General features: G+C 43.2%; 1 protein-coding gene across 1 annotated transcript in view; it reads right to left on the reverse strand.

Moving 5' to 3' along the window:
* Window positions 1-14,659, reverse strand: part of eif3hb (eukaryotic translation initiation factor 3, subunit H, b) — a 90,895-nt gene extending 76,236 nt beyond the window's left edge. Inside the window, exon 1 of the mRNA XM_085993293.1 lies at window positions 14,602-14,659. Coding sequence (XP_085849419.1) covers window positions 14,602-14,644 — 43 coding nt within the window. The 5' untranslated portion in view covers window positions 14,645-14,659. The remainder of the gene's footprint in view (window positions 1-14,601) is intronic.
* Window positions 14,660-16,198: the final 1,539 nt, after the last annotated feature.

Consider the following 16,198-nt stretch of genomic DNA (forward strand, 5'->3'; position numbering starts at 1 on the left):
TAAGAGTCAACTATGTTGGATTGGGACTGGAGTCACATATAGCCAGAATGGGTAAGGATGGCAGGTAACCTTCCCTAAAGGACATTAGTGAAACAGTTGGGGTTTTCGACAATCAAACAGCTGCTTGGTCACTTTTATTGATGCCAACTTTGTATTTCCAGCTTTTTTTTTTTTAATTATAAAGTGAATTCAAATTCTTAAACTGCCAAGATGGGATTTGAACTCTCATTCCATGGATTATTAATCCAACAACATAATCACTATGCTACCATACCCATTACCAAGATCCCAGGTCTGTGCTGAGTTTGTTGATCTCAATCAGGGTGGCAGTGAGAGACATTAACAATTAGCTTTAGCAACCCTGTGTTAGGGAGGGAAGAAAAAAGTGGATAGGAGTCCCACGTCATCACTATTGAGCAACATTTGCTAGAAGTGATATGTGCAGACACTGGATGACAACAGGAACATGCTACAACCAAGCGCTTTAAAAAAAATCTAACTAGTTGATCAATGATGCAAACTTCTTAAAAAGGCCAATGTCTGATTTTTCTAATGCTCCAGATCTAATAATGCAGTTTCCTGCATCTCACGCCACCTCGCCCCCCCACCCCCACCGTGTGTAATATATATGCGAGAAACAGGTACGTGTTTTGACAGCTGAAATGCTTGTTTAGACAAAGAGCAACTTTATATAAATGTTTTTCTGTCTCCCTCATTTTTAAGAAATTATGAAGCATACAGCCTTCGACAAGGTTGACCACAAATTCGCCTCCAACACCTCTCCTCTACTATCCAGCTCAGTTGGATTGCCCTCGCTTGGTTCCACTCTTACCTATCCGATCGCGGCCAAATTATCCCCAGCAATGGCTTCTCTTCCCTTTCCCATACTGTTACCTCTGCAGTCGCCCAAGGATCTGTCCTTGGTTTCACCTCCTCCTCATCTACATGCTGCTGGTGGCGACAACATCCACAAATATTAGGTCAACTTCCACATAAATGCTGATAACACCCAGGTCTACCTTTTCAGCACCTCTCTCGATCCCTCCACTGCCTCATCAGACTTCTTGCCCAATATCCAGTCTTGGATGAGCTGCAATTTCCTCCAGTTAAACACTGGGAAGACTTAAGCCATCATCTTTGGCCCCCACCACAATTTCTGTACCCTTTCTACTGATTCCACCCCTCCTCATTCATTGTCTCAGGCTGAACAAAACTGTTTGCTACCTCAGCACCCTATTCAACCCGAGTTGAGCTTCCAACCCCATATCTTCTCTAGCACAAGGACCTCCTACATTCACCTTGGTAACATTCCTGGCTTCGCTCCTACTTCCACCCATCTGCTCATGATATTCTCATCTATGCTTTTGTCACCTCCAGACATGAATATTCAATGCCCTCCTAGTTGGCATCCCTCTTGTCACCCTTCGTAAACTTCAGCTCATCCAAAGTTCTATTCCCATATTCTATCCAGTACCAAGACCAATTCAGTCATCACCTCTGTCCTCACTGATCTACACTGGCCACCAGACCTCCAACGCCTCAAATTTAAAATCCTCATGTTTAAATCCCTTTATAGCATTGCCCCTTCCTATCTCTGGTACTTCAACTGACTTGCTCCTCTTGAAAGACTTGCAACAGTTCTTCATTTGGCCATTTAATGAAGCCTAGTTGGTGCTGGGGCAAAATAGAGAGAGACTACTGGGCTATTTAGTCAAAGTCACATCAACTGACAGTAGGACAGATGGCTGCAGAGAAAAATAAATCAAATATCCCTTTAGAAAAGCTTGGGTGACAGAATGTGGAAATGCTCACCCGATGACTCAGTAAATTTGCCCATTAAGCAGGTGAGCCACACTAACCAGGGCATCCCACGTTCGATTCTCAGCCTACAGTGAGTTTTCTGCAGTGGCAGGGGAGCTGCAATTTGCCTCAGCACTCTTGGGTTATGGCAAGGGGAAAAAAATCGAAAAGTTGCCCACTTCTGATCAGTACTTAGTGATCCCTCCTGGAGGAATATATGTTGGATGAAAACAGAATTGGGTTTAGCTGCAATGCCTGCCAACATTCGCTGTTGAGGTTCACGTGAATCCTAGGCACTTGAGGCATCACAGAATGCCGCGCCCACACAGCAGTTTGGTTAACAAGGAACCAATCCATTCAAAGGTTAAAAAAAAAAATTGGAGAAAAAATGAAAATGCAAAGTATAAAAAAAATTAAGTAGAACTGCTGCTTGGCAAAACAAATTTTAAAAACCATAAGCTTCTCCACATACATGACCCTGAAACGTCATATTAAAAGTTATGGTGCTGAATTCGTGTCAGAAAGCAGAAGAGGTAAAATCACAAACACACATTTCAACTGTTGATGTCTGTATTAAAAAGGGAACAAAAACCTGTTAAACAAACCACTTGCAGGCTTCTGAGACCAACATCAACTGACTTGGGTCGATTAGCCATCTTAACACTAACCTAGCTAGTCCATTTTCCGTGGCATTGCACACGGAGTGCCAAGGCTTCTCAGTTGAAGCAAAGATAGAGGACTGGTGATAATTGAACTAGGGGGTGTAAACATGATTTAGTTGCCATTTTAGAGTTATACATTCTGTCCTTATGTCTATATTTCTATTATAATTTTTTTTGTTCGCATTTGTAAAACAAACCGCCAATGTAAACTGATCATACTATAATTATACCTTTGACAGTAATGGTGCGGTAGCGCCTCTACTAGCATGAAGGTGTAATTACAGTGCGATAAGCTTAGATAGGCAGTTTCTAATATTAATGCATATTTAAGAATTTATCATGCAAAACGTTGACAGGAAGTGTGTGTAAACACAAAAACAGCTGATTGAAGAAGACCTTCATGCCGTCTGTTAGCTGCACGCAACAGTGTAAACAAGCTGGCTCCCTTATCCATTCTGCTGTTAGATAAGCAAACTGCTTTTAGTGATGTCAATGTGGGGTGCTGGTCCCATGCACTTTTGTCTGTGGACCTCCAATAGTGGAGCTTTGCATTTCTAAGGAGAACACCCACCCCAGCCCTACTGTAAAAGCAGGGAGCAACTTGCATTCTCATTTATTTGTTAGAGCTCAACGGCTACTCATTACACTTCTTTGTAAGTAGTTGTTTCTGACATTTGTATTGACCATAATATTTTGTTTTGGTGTAGCTTTGATCACCTCTGCTGGTTTGGTGTAAAACTGTATGAATGGTTTGAAATTCAAGTAAATTTTCCAAACCTTAATGGAAAGGTCAAGCAAATAACAAGCAAACAGAATACCTCATCAGTAAAGTCCCACAGTTCACAGAATCACAGAAACCCCACAGTGCAGATAGAGGCCATTTCGGCCCATCGAGCCTGCACCGACACATATCCCACCCGATCCCCGTAACCCCTACACCAACACATATCCCACCCTATCCCTGTAACCCCACGTATTTAATCCCCCTAACACTAAGGGTCAATTTATCATAGCCAATCAACCTAACCCGCACATCTTTGGACTGTGGGAGGAAACCGGAGCACCCGGAGAAAACCCACGCAAACATGGGGAGAATGTGCAAACTCCACACAGACAGTCGCCCGAGGCCGGATTTGAACCCGGGTCTCTGGTGCTGTGCTGTGAGGCAACAGTGCTAACCACTATGCCACCGTGCTGCCCTGGTCACTTATTTTTCTTGGTTGAGTTATTTTCATCAACTCTCACAAGGTAGGTTGTTGGATAAAGTACCCTGTGATGAGCACTTTATATTAAATGATGTGAGAAATCGAAAAATGTCAACATGCATTCAAATGTAAATTGGGAATCTACTGAAAAGAATTTTGACTTTTCAAAGAAATTGACAATAATACTGAAGTGACAATATTCAAAATGCAGGGTTACATGGAGACTTGCGATCAAATGATTTAGCATTTTTATTGGCATATATTTAAACTTTATGAACTTCCAAATATGATTTTTGTGAAAAAATACAACCGTTACATGCATTTTCTATTATTTTGTAGCATACATAACAGGAGCCACATGCCCATAGAACAAACAAAGCATGGTGATTTTCATCAGTGTATAAACACACACAAAATTAATTTGTACTTGCAGTATTGTGACTTAGAGTTATGTGGTCAGATTAGAGAGCCTGAGATTGTTCTCGTGGAGCAGAGACGGTTAAGGGGAGATTTAATAGAGGTGTTAATAATCATGAAGGGTTTTGATAGAGTAGATGGGGAGAAACTGTTTCCACTGGCAGGATGGTCGATAACCAAATGACACAGATTTAAGACAATTGGCAAAAGAACCAGAGGGAAAATTAGGAGAATTCCTTTTACGCAGTGAGTTATGATGATCTGGAATGCACTACCTGAAAAGGTGGCAGAAGCAGATTCAATAGTAACTTTAAGGGAATTGGATAAAAATTTGAAAATAAAAATTTTCAGGGCTATGGGGAAAGAGCTGACATGGGCACGTTAGTCCGAATGGACTATTTCTATGCTGTAAGATTCTATGATTAAGGCTGAATTTATACTGCGAGTTTGATGTCAGCATCAAGTAGTTTCAGCTTTGCACCCACAGTGAACTTGTACAATGTAAATATGTTAACAACCAAACTGACTGTAGCAAAGGAGATTTGCTTTCGCAAGAAGTCTCGCACTGCTTTGCTCCGGTGTATTGGGTCCAATCTCAAATTGCAGGCTAGATTTACACTATAACTGTAGAGTTGATGAGAAGCAAAACTGCTCTGCACCAATGTTACAGTTGTACTACAACAACAATTTGTATTTATATAGCGCCTTTAATGTGGTAAAATGTCCCAAGGTGCTACACAGGAGCATTATAAAACAAGATTTAACACCAAGCCACATGAGGAGATACTAGGGCAGAGCTTGGGCAGAGGGGTAGGTTTTGAGGAGCATCGTAAAGGAGGAAAGAGGGGTGGCGAGGTTTGGAGGTTTAGTGAGGGAATCAAGCTTAGGGCCTTGGCAGCTGAAGGCACGGCCACCAATGGTGCAACAACTGAAATCAGGGACGCTCAAGGGGCCAGGATTAGAGTGGGGCAGATATCTCGGAAGGTTACAGGTTGGAGGAGATTACAGAGATAGGTGGTGGGGGCGGGGGGGCATGGTGGGATTTAAAAACAAGGATGAGAATTTTAAAATCGAGGCATTGCTTAATCGGAGCCAATGTAAGTCAGTGAGTACAGGGGTGATGAGTGAACGAGACTTGAGCGTGAGCTAAGAAACGGACAGCAGAATTTTGGATGACCTCAATTTTACAGAGGGTAGAAGGTGGGAGGCCAGCCAGGAGTGCGTTGGAATAGTCAAGGCTAGAGGTAACAAAGGCATGGATGAGATGAAGGTTTCAGCAACAGATGATCTGAGGCAGGGACAGAGTCAGGCGATGTTCTGCAGGTGGAAATAGGCGGTCTTAGTGATGGTGCGGATATGTGGTCAGAAGCTCATCTATGACACCAAGGTTGCGAACAGTCTGATTCAGCCTCAGACAGTTGCCAGGGAGAGGGATGGAGTCGGTGGCTAGAGGCCCACAGCCCCGAGACCGGAGAAGCAGCGGACCTGCGCGGGAGCAGCCCGAGGCGGGAGAGCTTAAAGGCTTGAGAGGGAGCAGTCAGAGGCACCGAGGCCCACAGCCCCAAGACCGGAGAAGCAGCGGACCTGCACGGGGGCAGCCCGAGGCGGCTGAGTATAAGAGGGAGCAGCCAGAGGCACCGAGGCCCGACCAATCCAGGTTCCAGGAGAGAGGTAAAAAGTAATCCAAGTGTGACGTCACCAGGGAGCAGGTAAGTGATTGGTTGGTGAGTATTTCTCTCTTTTCAATACAAGCTTGAATTCTATGGTGTTAAATTTCTGTGGTGTAGTGGGGACAGTTGGTAAATAAAGCGCCCTAGAGTATACCTGTAACTGGGGTATTGAATAAATTTTTTAATTAATTAAAGGAGTAAGTCATGGCAGGAGAGCTCAGACCCGTGTTCTGCTCCTCTTGCTCCATGTGGGAAGTCAGGGATGCTGCCAGTGTCCCTGACGACCATGTGTGCAGGAAATGCATCCAGCTGCAGCTACTTGTAGACCGCATTGTGGCGCTCGAGCTGCGGGTGGATGAATTTTGGAGCATGCGCGATGCTGAGAGGCTCGTGGATAGCACGTTTAGCGAGTTGTTCACGCCTCAGGGTAGGGCAGCACAGGGGGTGACCATCAGGCGGAGCAACAAAGGCAGGCAGGTAGTGCAGGGAACCCCTGCGGACATCCCCCTTTCAAACAAGTATACCGCTTTGGATACTGTTGAGGGGGATGACTCACCAAGGGAAGGCAGCAGCAGCCAACTTCCTGGCACTGGGGGTGCTCCTGCTGCCCAGGAAGGGGGGAAAAAAGAGTGGGAGAGCAATAGTGGTAGGGGATTCTATAGTAAGGGAAACAGATAGGCGTTTCTGTGGCCGTAGACGTGAATCCAGGATGGTTTGTTGCCTCCCTGGTGCCAGGGTCAAGGATGTCACTGAGCGGCTGCAGGGCATTCTGGAGGGGGAGGGTGAACAGCCAGTGGTCGTGGTCCACATTGGTACCAACGACATAGGTAAAAAGAGGGATGAGGTCCTGCAGCAAGAATTTAGGGAGCTAGGTAGAAGATTAAAGAGCAGGACCCCAAGGGTTGTAATCTCTGGATTACTCCCGGTGCCACGTGCTAGTGAGTATAGGAATAGGAAGATAGAACAGATGAATGCGTGGCTAAAGGGATGGTGCAGGAGGGAGGGCTTTAGTTTCCTGGATCACTGGGTCTGCTTCTGGAAAAGGTGGGACTTGTACAAGTCGGACGGTTTACACCTGAACCAGAGGGGAACCAATATCCTTGCGGGGAGGTTTGCTAGCACTGCTGGGGGGGGTTTAAACTAACTTGGCAGGGGGATGGGGTACAGAGTGGAGCTATAGTAGGGGGTGATTTACAGCCAAATACAGAGGGAAAAACAAGTCAGCTGGGAAGGCAGAGCAAATATGTGAAGGCAAAAGAGAATATGGCAGGGCTGGAAGGCATTTATTTTAATGCAAGGAGTCTTGCAAATAAGGTGGATGAACTGAAGTTGTTGTTGAACACATGGGAGTACGATATTGTTGCTATCACGGGGACATGGTTGAGGGAGGGTCAGGACTGGCAGCTCAATATTCCGGGGTATAGAATCTTCAGGCGAGACAGAGGGGGGTGTAAAAGGGGAGGGGGTGTTGCAATATTAATTAAGGAGTCAATTACTGCTGTAAGGAGGGATGATATATTAGCGGGTTCCTCTAAAGAGGCCATATGGGTGGAACTTAAAAACAAAAAGGGGGCAAGCACTTTGCTGGGAGTGTACTATAGGCCCCCAAACAGTCAGGGGGAGATAGAGGAACAGATATGTAGGCAAATCTCAGAAAAGTGCGAAAATAATAGGGTAATAATAGTGGGGGATTTCAACTTCCCCAATATAAATTGGGATAGTCAGAGTGTGAAAGGCTTAGAGGGTGCAGAATTCTTAAAGTGCATCCAGGAGAGCTTTTTGAGCCAACATGTAGAAAGTCCTACAAGAGAGGGGGCGGTACTGGACCTAATTCTAGGGAATGTAGCCGGGCAAGTGGTGGAAGTGTCAGTAGGAGAGCATTTTGGCGACAGTGACCATAATTCGGTGAGATTTAAGGTGGTCATGGAAAAGGACAAAGACGGCCCGGAAATAAGGGTTCTAAATTGGGGGAAGGCCGATTTTAATATGATAAGGCAGGATCTGGCCAAAGTGGACTGGGAGCAGCTACTTATAGGAAAATCAACATCAAAACAGTGGGAGACTTTCAGAAGGGAAATAGAGAGAGTACAACGCCAACATGTTCCTGTAAAGGTCAAGGGTGGGACCAACAAGCAAAGGGAACCTTGGATGACAAGGGATATACAAAAATGCATTAGGAATAAAAGGGGGGCTTTTGGCAGTTACAAAAGACTAAAGACGGAAGAAGCCCTAGAGGAGTATAAAAAGTGCAGGGGCGTACTTAAAAAAGAAATTAGGAGGGCGAGGAGGGGCCATGAAATAACACTGGCGAGCAAAATAAAGGAAAATCCTAAGATGTTTTATAAGTATATTAAGGGCAAGAGGATAACCAGGGAAAGGGTAGGGCCCATTAGGGACCAAAGTGGCAATCTGTGTGTAGAGCCAGATGAGGTAGGCGGGGTTTTAAATGAATTTTTTGCATCTGTGTTCACTATGGAGAAAGACGATGCAGACATAGAAATCGGGCAAGGGGACTGTGACATACTTGAACATATTAGCATCGAGAGGGAGGAGGTGCTAGCGGTTTTAGCAGGCCAAAAAGTGGATAAATCCCCAGGCCCGGACGAGATGTATCCCAGGCTGCTGTGGGAGGCAAAGGAGGAGATTGCAGGGGCTCTGACACAAATTTTCAGAACCTCTCTGGCCACAGGGGATGTACCAGAGGACTGGAGAACAGCTAACGTAGTACCATTATTCAAGAAGGGTAGCAGGGATAAACCAGGGAATTACAGGCCAGTGAGCCTAACATCTGTGGTAGGGAAATTATTGGAAAAAATTCTGAGGGACAAAATTAGTCTCCACTTGGAGAGGCAAGGATTAATCGGGGATAGTCAGCATGGCTTTGTCAAGGGTAAATCATGTCTGACAAATCTGATTGAATTTTTCGAGGGGGTGACTAGGGGGGTGGATGAGGGAAATGCTGTGGATGTGGTTTACATGGACTTCAGTAAAGCTTTTGACAAAGTCCCGCATAGGAGACTGGTCAAGAAGGTAAGAGCCCATGGGATCCAGGGTGCCTTGGCGCGTTGGATCCTAAACTGGCTGAGTGGCAGGAGGCAGAGGGTGATGGTCGAAGGTTGCTTTTGTGACTGGAAGCCTGTGTCCAGTGGGGTACCTCAGGGATCGGTGCTGGGTCCCTTGTTGTTTGTGATCTACATAAATGATTTGGATGAGAACGTAAAAGGTATGATCAGTAAGTTCGCAGATGACACGAAAATTGGTGGGGTGGTAAATTGCGAGGAGGAAAGCCTCAGGCTACAGGACGATATAAACGGGTTGGTCAGATGGGCGGAAAAGTGGCAAATGGAATTTAACCCTGAAAAGTGCAAGGTGATGCATTTTGGACGGACAAATAAGGCAAGGGAATACACAATGAGTGGTAGGACCCTAGGAAGTACAGAGGGTCAGAGGGACCTTGGTGTACATGTACATAGATCCCTGAAGGCAGCGGAACAGGTAGATAAGGTGGTTAAAAAGGCATATGGGATACTTATATTCTATGCCTCGGCTAATGAAGGCAAGAGCAGGGAGGTTATGATGGAGCTGTACAAAACGCTGGTGAGGCCACAGCTGGAGTACTGTGTGCAGTTCTGGTCGCCTCACTATGGGAAGGATGTGATTGCTTTGGAGAGGGTGCAGAGAAGATTCACCAGGATGTTACCTGGGATGGAGCGCCTCAGCTATGAAGAGAGGCTGGACAGGCTGGGGTTGTTTTCCTTGGAGCAAAGAAGGCTGAGGGGGGACCTGATTGAGGTGTACAAAATGATGAGGGGCATAGATAGGGTAGATAAAGAGGAACTTTTCCCCTTAGTAGGGGGGTCAATAACAAGGGGGCATAGATTCAGGGTAAGGGGCAGGAGATTTAGAGGGGATTTGAGGAGGAACTTCTTCACCCAGAGGGTGGTTGGAATCTGGAACTCACTGCCTGAAAGGGTGGTAGAGGCAGGAACCCTCACAACATTCAAGAAGCATTTGGATGAGCACTTGAAATGCCATTGCATACAAGGCTATGGACCAAATGCTGGAAAATGGGATTAGACTGGACAGGGATGGATGGGCGGCGCAGACACAATGGGCCGAAGGGCCTCTTTCTGTGCTGTAAAACTCTATGACTATGAGAATGGAGTTTGTGGCGGGGACCGAAGACAATGGCTTCGGTCTTCCCAATATTGAGTTGGAGGAAATTTCTGCTCATCCAGTACTGGATGTCGGACAAGCAGTCTGACAATTTAGAGACCGTGGAGGGGTTGAGAGAAGTGGTGGCGAGGTAGAGCTGGGTGTCATCAGCAACATGTGAAAACTGACGCTGTTTTCGGATGATGTCACCAAGGGGCAGCATGTAGATGAGAAATAGGAGGGGACCAAGGATAGATCCCTGGGGGGGGTCACCAGAGTTAACGGTATGGGAGCAGGAAGAGAGCCCATAGCAGCTGATTCTCTGGCTACTATTAGATAAATAATAAGAGTCGTATGAATGCACAAAAGATAAAATTACTGTATACAGTGCTGAATAGTTACATACAGCATCATATAACATACAAGACCTGGTGGCTGCCATTATTTTAGATGTCACTTTTTTTTTTTTTTAATTGCGCGCATAAAATGTTGAATTGTAATGAATTTTATTTGGATGAACTGTCGCTCCGAATGTCCTCTCCACAGATGGAAGGTAATGAAATGCATTGTGACATACTGCATTCCAGGCAATTGTGCAATAGTTTACAACTGGCATGGTGCAAGCACAAAATAAAAACCAACAGGAACGAGCTGCAAGAGAATTCAGCATTTCACAATTTAAATTTTCATGAGTGTTGGGAGTGGAGAAAAATGAATTTTTTGAAAGAATCAATAAGCCAAGCAGAAAAAGGAGAAATTAACTGTAGACAATGTTTGTTATGTAGTATGTGGCAGAAATGAGAAATTGCCTTTCAAAAGGTCTGCTGCTGAGGCCCTTAATACAACTGGGATTAGAACATTTTAAGCCAACAAATAGAAAGAGGCCACATACAGTATAAAAAAGATATACAATGAGAAACATTATGCAAACAGAGCAAAACTGTAAATTCAATCCTTCCTGAAATTTTGAAAGATTGCAATCTCACTAATACATACAATTGAGAGGTGGCCAGTTTCCTTGAAGAAACCTGTACCACAGACTACATATCAGAAAGAAAAAGAGCAAGAATGAATCATTGAAATGTCACACAAAAACACAGAGCAAGGGTTTGGGGGCTGGGGGGAGGGGAAAAGAGAATAAGGAGAAGAAGAAAAGTCATGGCTCGTGCTTTAAAAAAAGGCATTGATAAGGTTCAGGGATATGTTATGCAAAAACCACCAAAGTAGCAGACTAGATAGCACAATATGAACAAGATAAAAAAGCAGTTAAGATAAATCAGGTGTTCTCAAACCGTGGGGCATGCTCCATTATAAAGAGATACAAGTGGACAAAGCAAAGAAGAAATTGATGTGAATGAGGAAGGCGAGGTTGACAGCAATAAAAGCTTTGCAGTTATTTTTGCACTTACTGGATCCATAGTTAGAGAGGCTCAAAAAACGATTCATTTTTCTTGGTGGGATCCAGCTCGATTAAGCTGGAGATTGTGGGGCGCAAGTGCAAGTTTGAGAACTACCGAGCTAAACTGGAACGCCAACCTCTTCACATTCACTGACCTATGAAATAGACTGCCACCTAGTGCAGCAGATGTTTAATTCATTCAGAAAGCATTTACACAAGAGCACAGAGATAGTGGCTTAGGTGGAAAATTTTCTGAAGAGTCAGATCAGGTCAGGATCGAGATGAAAAGAAATCTGGGTGGATTAAGTTACCCTTTTTTTCTCCTATAAGTTTTGTTTAAAAAGTATATTTCAAGCCATATATAGCAACAATTCTGGTGCTTGGTCAACTGAAGTTACCAAATAATGGTCACTATTCCTGGATTGTGGGAACAAAAGAAGCCCCCCCCCCCCCCACCCAAAATAAAAATCCATATAATCAAGGTTAAACTGACCAGTGTGAACTTATTGTTTCTGTCTAATACAACCATCCCATAGATCCCCTCGTGGCTCAATAGTGAATACACTGCACAGTGAGCAATTATAACCAGGAAGGATCCAAATTCAATCCCTGGTCTGTGAGCTACTTGATCTCAGCCAGGGTGGCAATGGGAAGCTAAAACAATTAGTGCCCCTGCCCAATATTATAACTCACCATCCAATAATCCCCAATGGAAGCATGCACATGTGGATGCCAGTGAATTGTGATGCCCATTGTTTTCTCTCCGTAAAGTGTTCAGATGTTTTTTCAACATGGGGAGTACTATATAAATGCAAGATGCTGTTGTCGATGTCTGTATTTGTGGTCAAATACTGTGGATACCGTCCAAGCTTGTATGAATAGCAACTTGAGAAAGAACTGGAGGGCTGCTGGTGGAAATTGAGCTGAACCTTAGCATGCTCACCACTTTTAAAAGAGGGGTAAAGGAGAAAAAAAAGATGGGAAAAAACACACCTCATGATCAGGCTTTTATCTGGAACCCAAGTCTATAATTTAAACTAGAAGAATCCACAATTAGTTGAGGTGAAGACCAGAATTCATGTTTGATGAGTCCTGTTCCTAAACAAGTACTTTTCTCAACACTGCGGGTTTACAGAATTAAGAAGTCCATAATGGAAGGCACAACACGGTTAACTTTACATACTGATACAGCGCAATAATGCCAAGTATCAGTACAACACTGATACAAATATTTGCACTCGAGACCACAAATCAAAACTCCAGCCAGTTAGTGATTCCACACTCGAAGTGAAAATCCCTTGCTGCAGCACAATCCAGTCTCCTGGAGATCTGGAGCCCAGCAGGATGTTGCTGTAATGCTTACTTTTCTGTCTGCAATTTAAGCTTAGGAGTAATTCATACTCACTTCCCTTCACATAGTATAGCTGCACCCTTAGATTTTTGGAGTACAGACATGTCTCAGGGATTTTAAACAGAAGGCTTTGCCTTAAGTCCACGAAGAGGAATTTGCTTCTTCAGATGGAGACCAAGCTCCAAGCATATACCTCAACACCCAGTACAAGCTTTCTCATTTCCACTAAATGCAAATAGAAAACCATTCACGGTTCAACCAAACTCATTTGGCAGTCTGTGGGTCTGCATTTAAGCTTCAACAAACAAGTGGTTTTTGAACGTTTTTCCTGTCATGCATCTCTAAAACTCAGAAGATTTTGTTTTGTCTTTTAATACTCCTGTGAAGCGCCTTGGGACGTTTTACTACGTTAAAGGTGCTATATAAATACAAGCTGTTGTTGTTGTTATAGGAGGGAAAGTTGCGATTTAATGAGAAGTACAAGAGAACACAGCTAAGAAACAGCACAATTCAGAACTCAAATTTCAGCATACTACACCATCAACTGCAGTGCCATCTTAAATCAGTGATAAAACTCTTGCATGTGAGTTAGAATGTTGAGAGTTTAAAGCCTTCCTTAGGACCTGTGCACATAATTTAGACCGTCACTTCAATGCAGTGCTAAGGGAGTGCTGCATCGTCAGGATAATTTTTCAATGAGGCATTAAACTGACGCCCTATTTGCCCATTCAGGTGGATGCAAAATATCCCATATCACTATTCAAAGAAGAGCAGTGTTCTCCTGCTGTCCTGGTCAGCACTCATTCCTCAATCAACACCACCAAAACAGTTTAACTGGTCATGTATCTCATTACTGTCTGTGCATTAATTGAGCATATCTGCCAACAAATCAACAGTAATTCATTGGCTAGGAAGGGTTCGGGACATCATGAGCACACAAATTGTGCTATATAAATGCAAGTTTTCTTTTGAAATACTTAACACAAATTATGTCCGAGTTTACTAAATATGTTGCAATGTCAATCTACTGAATTGGGCCAATAAAACTACAGAGCAATGGCACAATTGCTAATGAGGGGAAGAAAAAGCACTAAGTATGGCTGCTTGCGAGTGTCAAGGATAAGGAAGATCACGTGACTCTATCCTAAAGCAAGGGACAGCTATGTTTGGATTTTCCTGTTTGGGTGGGAAACCTACATAACTCAATGCAGAATCGAACAAAATTATAATTCAGTTCTTGACTTCTGCTGTAAAAATTGTACAGTAAATAGTTAAAGAAAAAAATTAGTCCCATCAACCAGACATTTAAATTACCGAAAGCATGGTCATTTAAATTACTGAAGGCATGGTTAAGATATGACTTTATATTAAATTTGCAGAAATGCAAAATTTGAAGTAGGTGACATGAGTTTGTTTTAATTAGTAAAAAGTATGCTGGTAATTTAACTCAACATTGTCCAGTTTTAAGTTCAGAAACAGATTTCTAAACACCAACCTTCTTTTACCATGATAGCCACAACGCAAGTGAATCATTTAGCCTTAACATATGTACTCATTTGCTTATTTTTGCTGCTGCACTAAACTGCTTAATAAAAGGAATTATTTTGCTTTATCCCATCATTTTTCAGCAGGGAAATGAAAGCTTTGGGCATTGAAAAAAATGACTCTTGGCTAATGTTTTCATTTGGCAACATGTGAACATAGAGAACTAGAAGGATTGTGACTTCGGTGTTGGTCTATTTTTACACCTGAAGTCTATTGTTTAAAAAGCAGCTTTCATTACTCTTGCCACACTCATGATTAAGTGGTGCTAACATGCCAAAAGGAGCGTGGCTGGCCAGTTTCACATTTCAACAAGCAATTATTTGAATAAAATCATGCAAATTTGCTATAAAATGATATGATATTGCAGCAAATAAGTACATTGCTTGAAATCTTTTACTTTTTTTATTCTTTCCCCCTCTCTCTTGAACCTTCTCTCTCATGTTAGGGCATTGGTCAGCGGTAATATGACACGTTGCACCAAGTCCAAAACCGGATGGTGGATAGAGATCGAGAATGAAGTTGAAGTCCATAAAATCTCTCTATTAATAAATGAAGCACAAGTTTGAATATCGCGAATGGTAACAGCCCAAGCCACAAATACACCGACTATGCATGTCTTCGATGAATAAAAATTGCAATTTTATCCAAAAACTGCAAATAAATATCAGTAATAAACTTTACCTTTTATATATATTTTTAAAAAGAGCAACTTTCAAACCATGTTAAAAAGATCGGAGTGATTATTTGCAAGATCCATCCGCCCTTCTGCACATGCGCCCCTGTTTGGGGAGCCTGAAGACCGTTTTGGTACACACAATCGGTTGCGCGTGTGCAATACCAGACTGTTTTTCCCAATTTTGCTTGTGTATCATTGGTTCTTGATCCTTCTAGACTTGGATATATTGGCGAGTACGTCCACATAAATAATAAGTTGGCAGTTACCCCTTGAAAATATCCCAGAATGAATTGCTAGCCAATTCCTCTAGGGAGAAATGTGGGAACATGAATGGAAGGACCCTGTTCCGTCCCATTTGTTTTGGCACTACTATTTTTCTTCCAGGCTAACGGTGCTATTTTGTTACTATTTCTTTGAACTGTTTCTCTTTCTTACTTCTCCTTTTCAACAGTTTCTGTTGGGTTCTTTTCCCCTCTTACCACCTATTGCTTTATTTTTCTCACTTCCCTTATGTCTTTTTTTCTTAATGTTACACTTCACAACACTTAACACCTCGATTTTAAAATCCCTGCATGGCCTCGCCCCTCCCTATTTCTGTAACCTCCTCCAGTCCTACAACCCTCCAAGATCTCTGCATTCGCCACTGGGATACCTGGGCCTCTGCACATTTCGAAGGGGAGAGGCCCAGGATCACAAGCCTCAGGATCTATGGAACCAGCAGGTAAGTTTGTAGATTTTTTTTCCGATCGGAGGCATCCACCCGCAGGAAGTCTCTGATCGGAAATTCAGGGCCAATATTTTGAGTGCTACACAGCATTACTGAAAACAGCAGCCTCTGTTACTACCTGCAGCATGGGGAAGTTTGATAAAGCAAGACTAATAGAAAACAGGAAAAAGCAGCAAAAGCCAAATGTCAAAGAAAGTTAGGAAGGAGCACCAAGAGAGAGAAAATCCTGCTTTTTCTTAAGAACCAACCATCATCCCTGAACCTTCTGGATCACTTTAACCATTAATAGTAAAGCAGTCTGAACCTGCGGCATAGATGTGGAGCAATTTACTTATTTATTAGGAACACAATTAAAAACAGTATTCAAACTGTTTCACTTCAAGCCTTGTATAAGCATAGCAAACTTCTGCATTCTTTTCAGTGTGTCCCCCAAGGTTCTAGCTTCCTGAAAAACAAACCTTTTTCTGCCCATTTGTAAAATATGTTAATTTCTGGCGATTCTCCCACAGACCAGACATGTGATCATCCTATTCTGCTCGCAACTGTTGACCTTCAGTAACTTGCCCAGATGGCCATTATTCTTTGTGTAAG

The sequence above is a fragment of the Somniosus microcephalus genome, chromosome 7 (assembly GCF_052327205.1).
Source record: "Somniosus microcephalus isolate GS21.2 chromosome 7, FLI_Smic_1.0, whole genome shotgun sequence".
Lineage (NCBI taxonomy): Eukaryota > Metazoa > Chordata > Chondrichthyes > Squaliformes > Somniosidae > Somniosus > Somniosus microcephalus.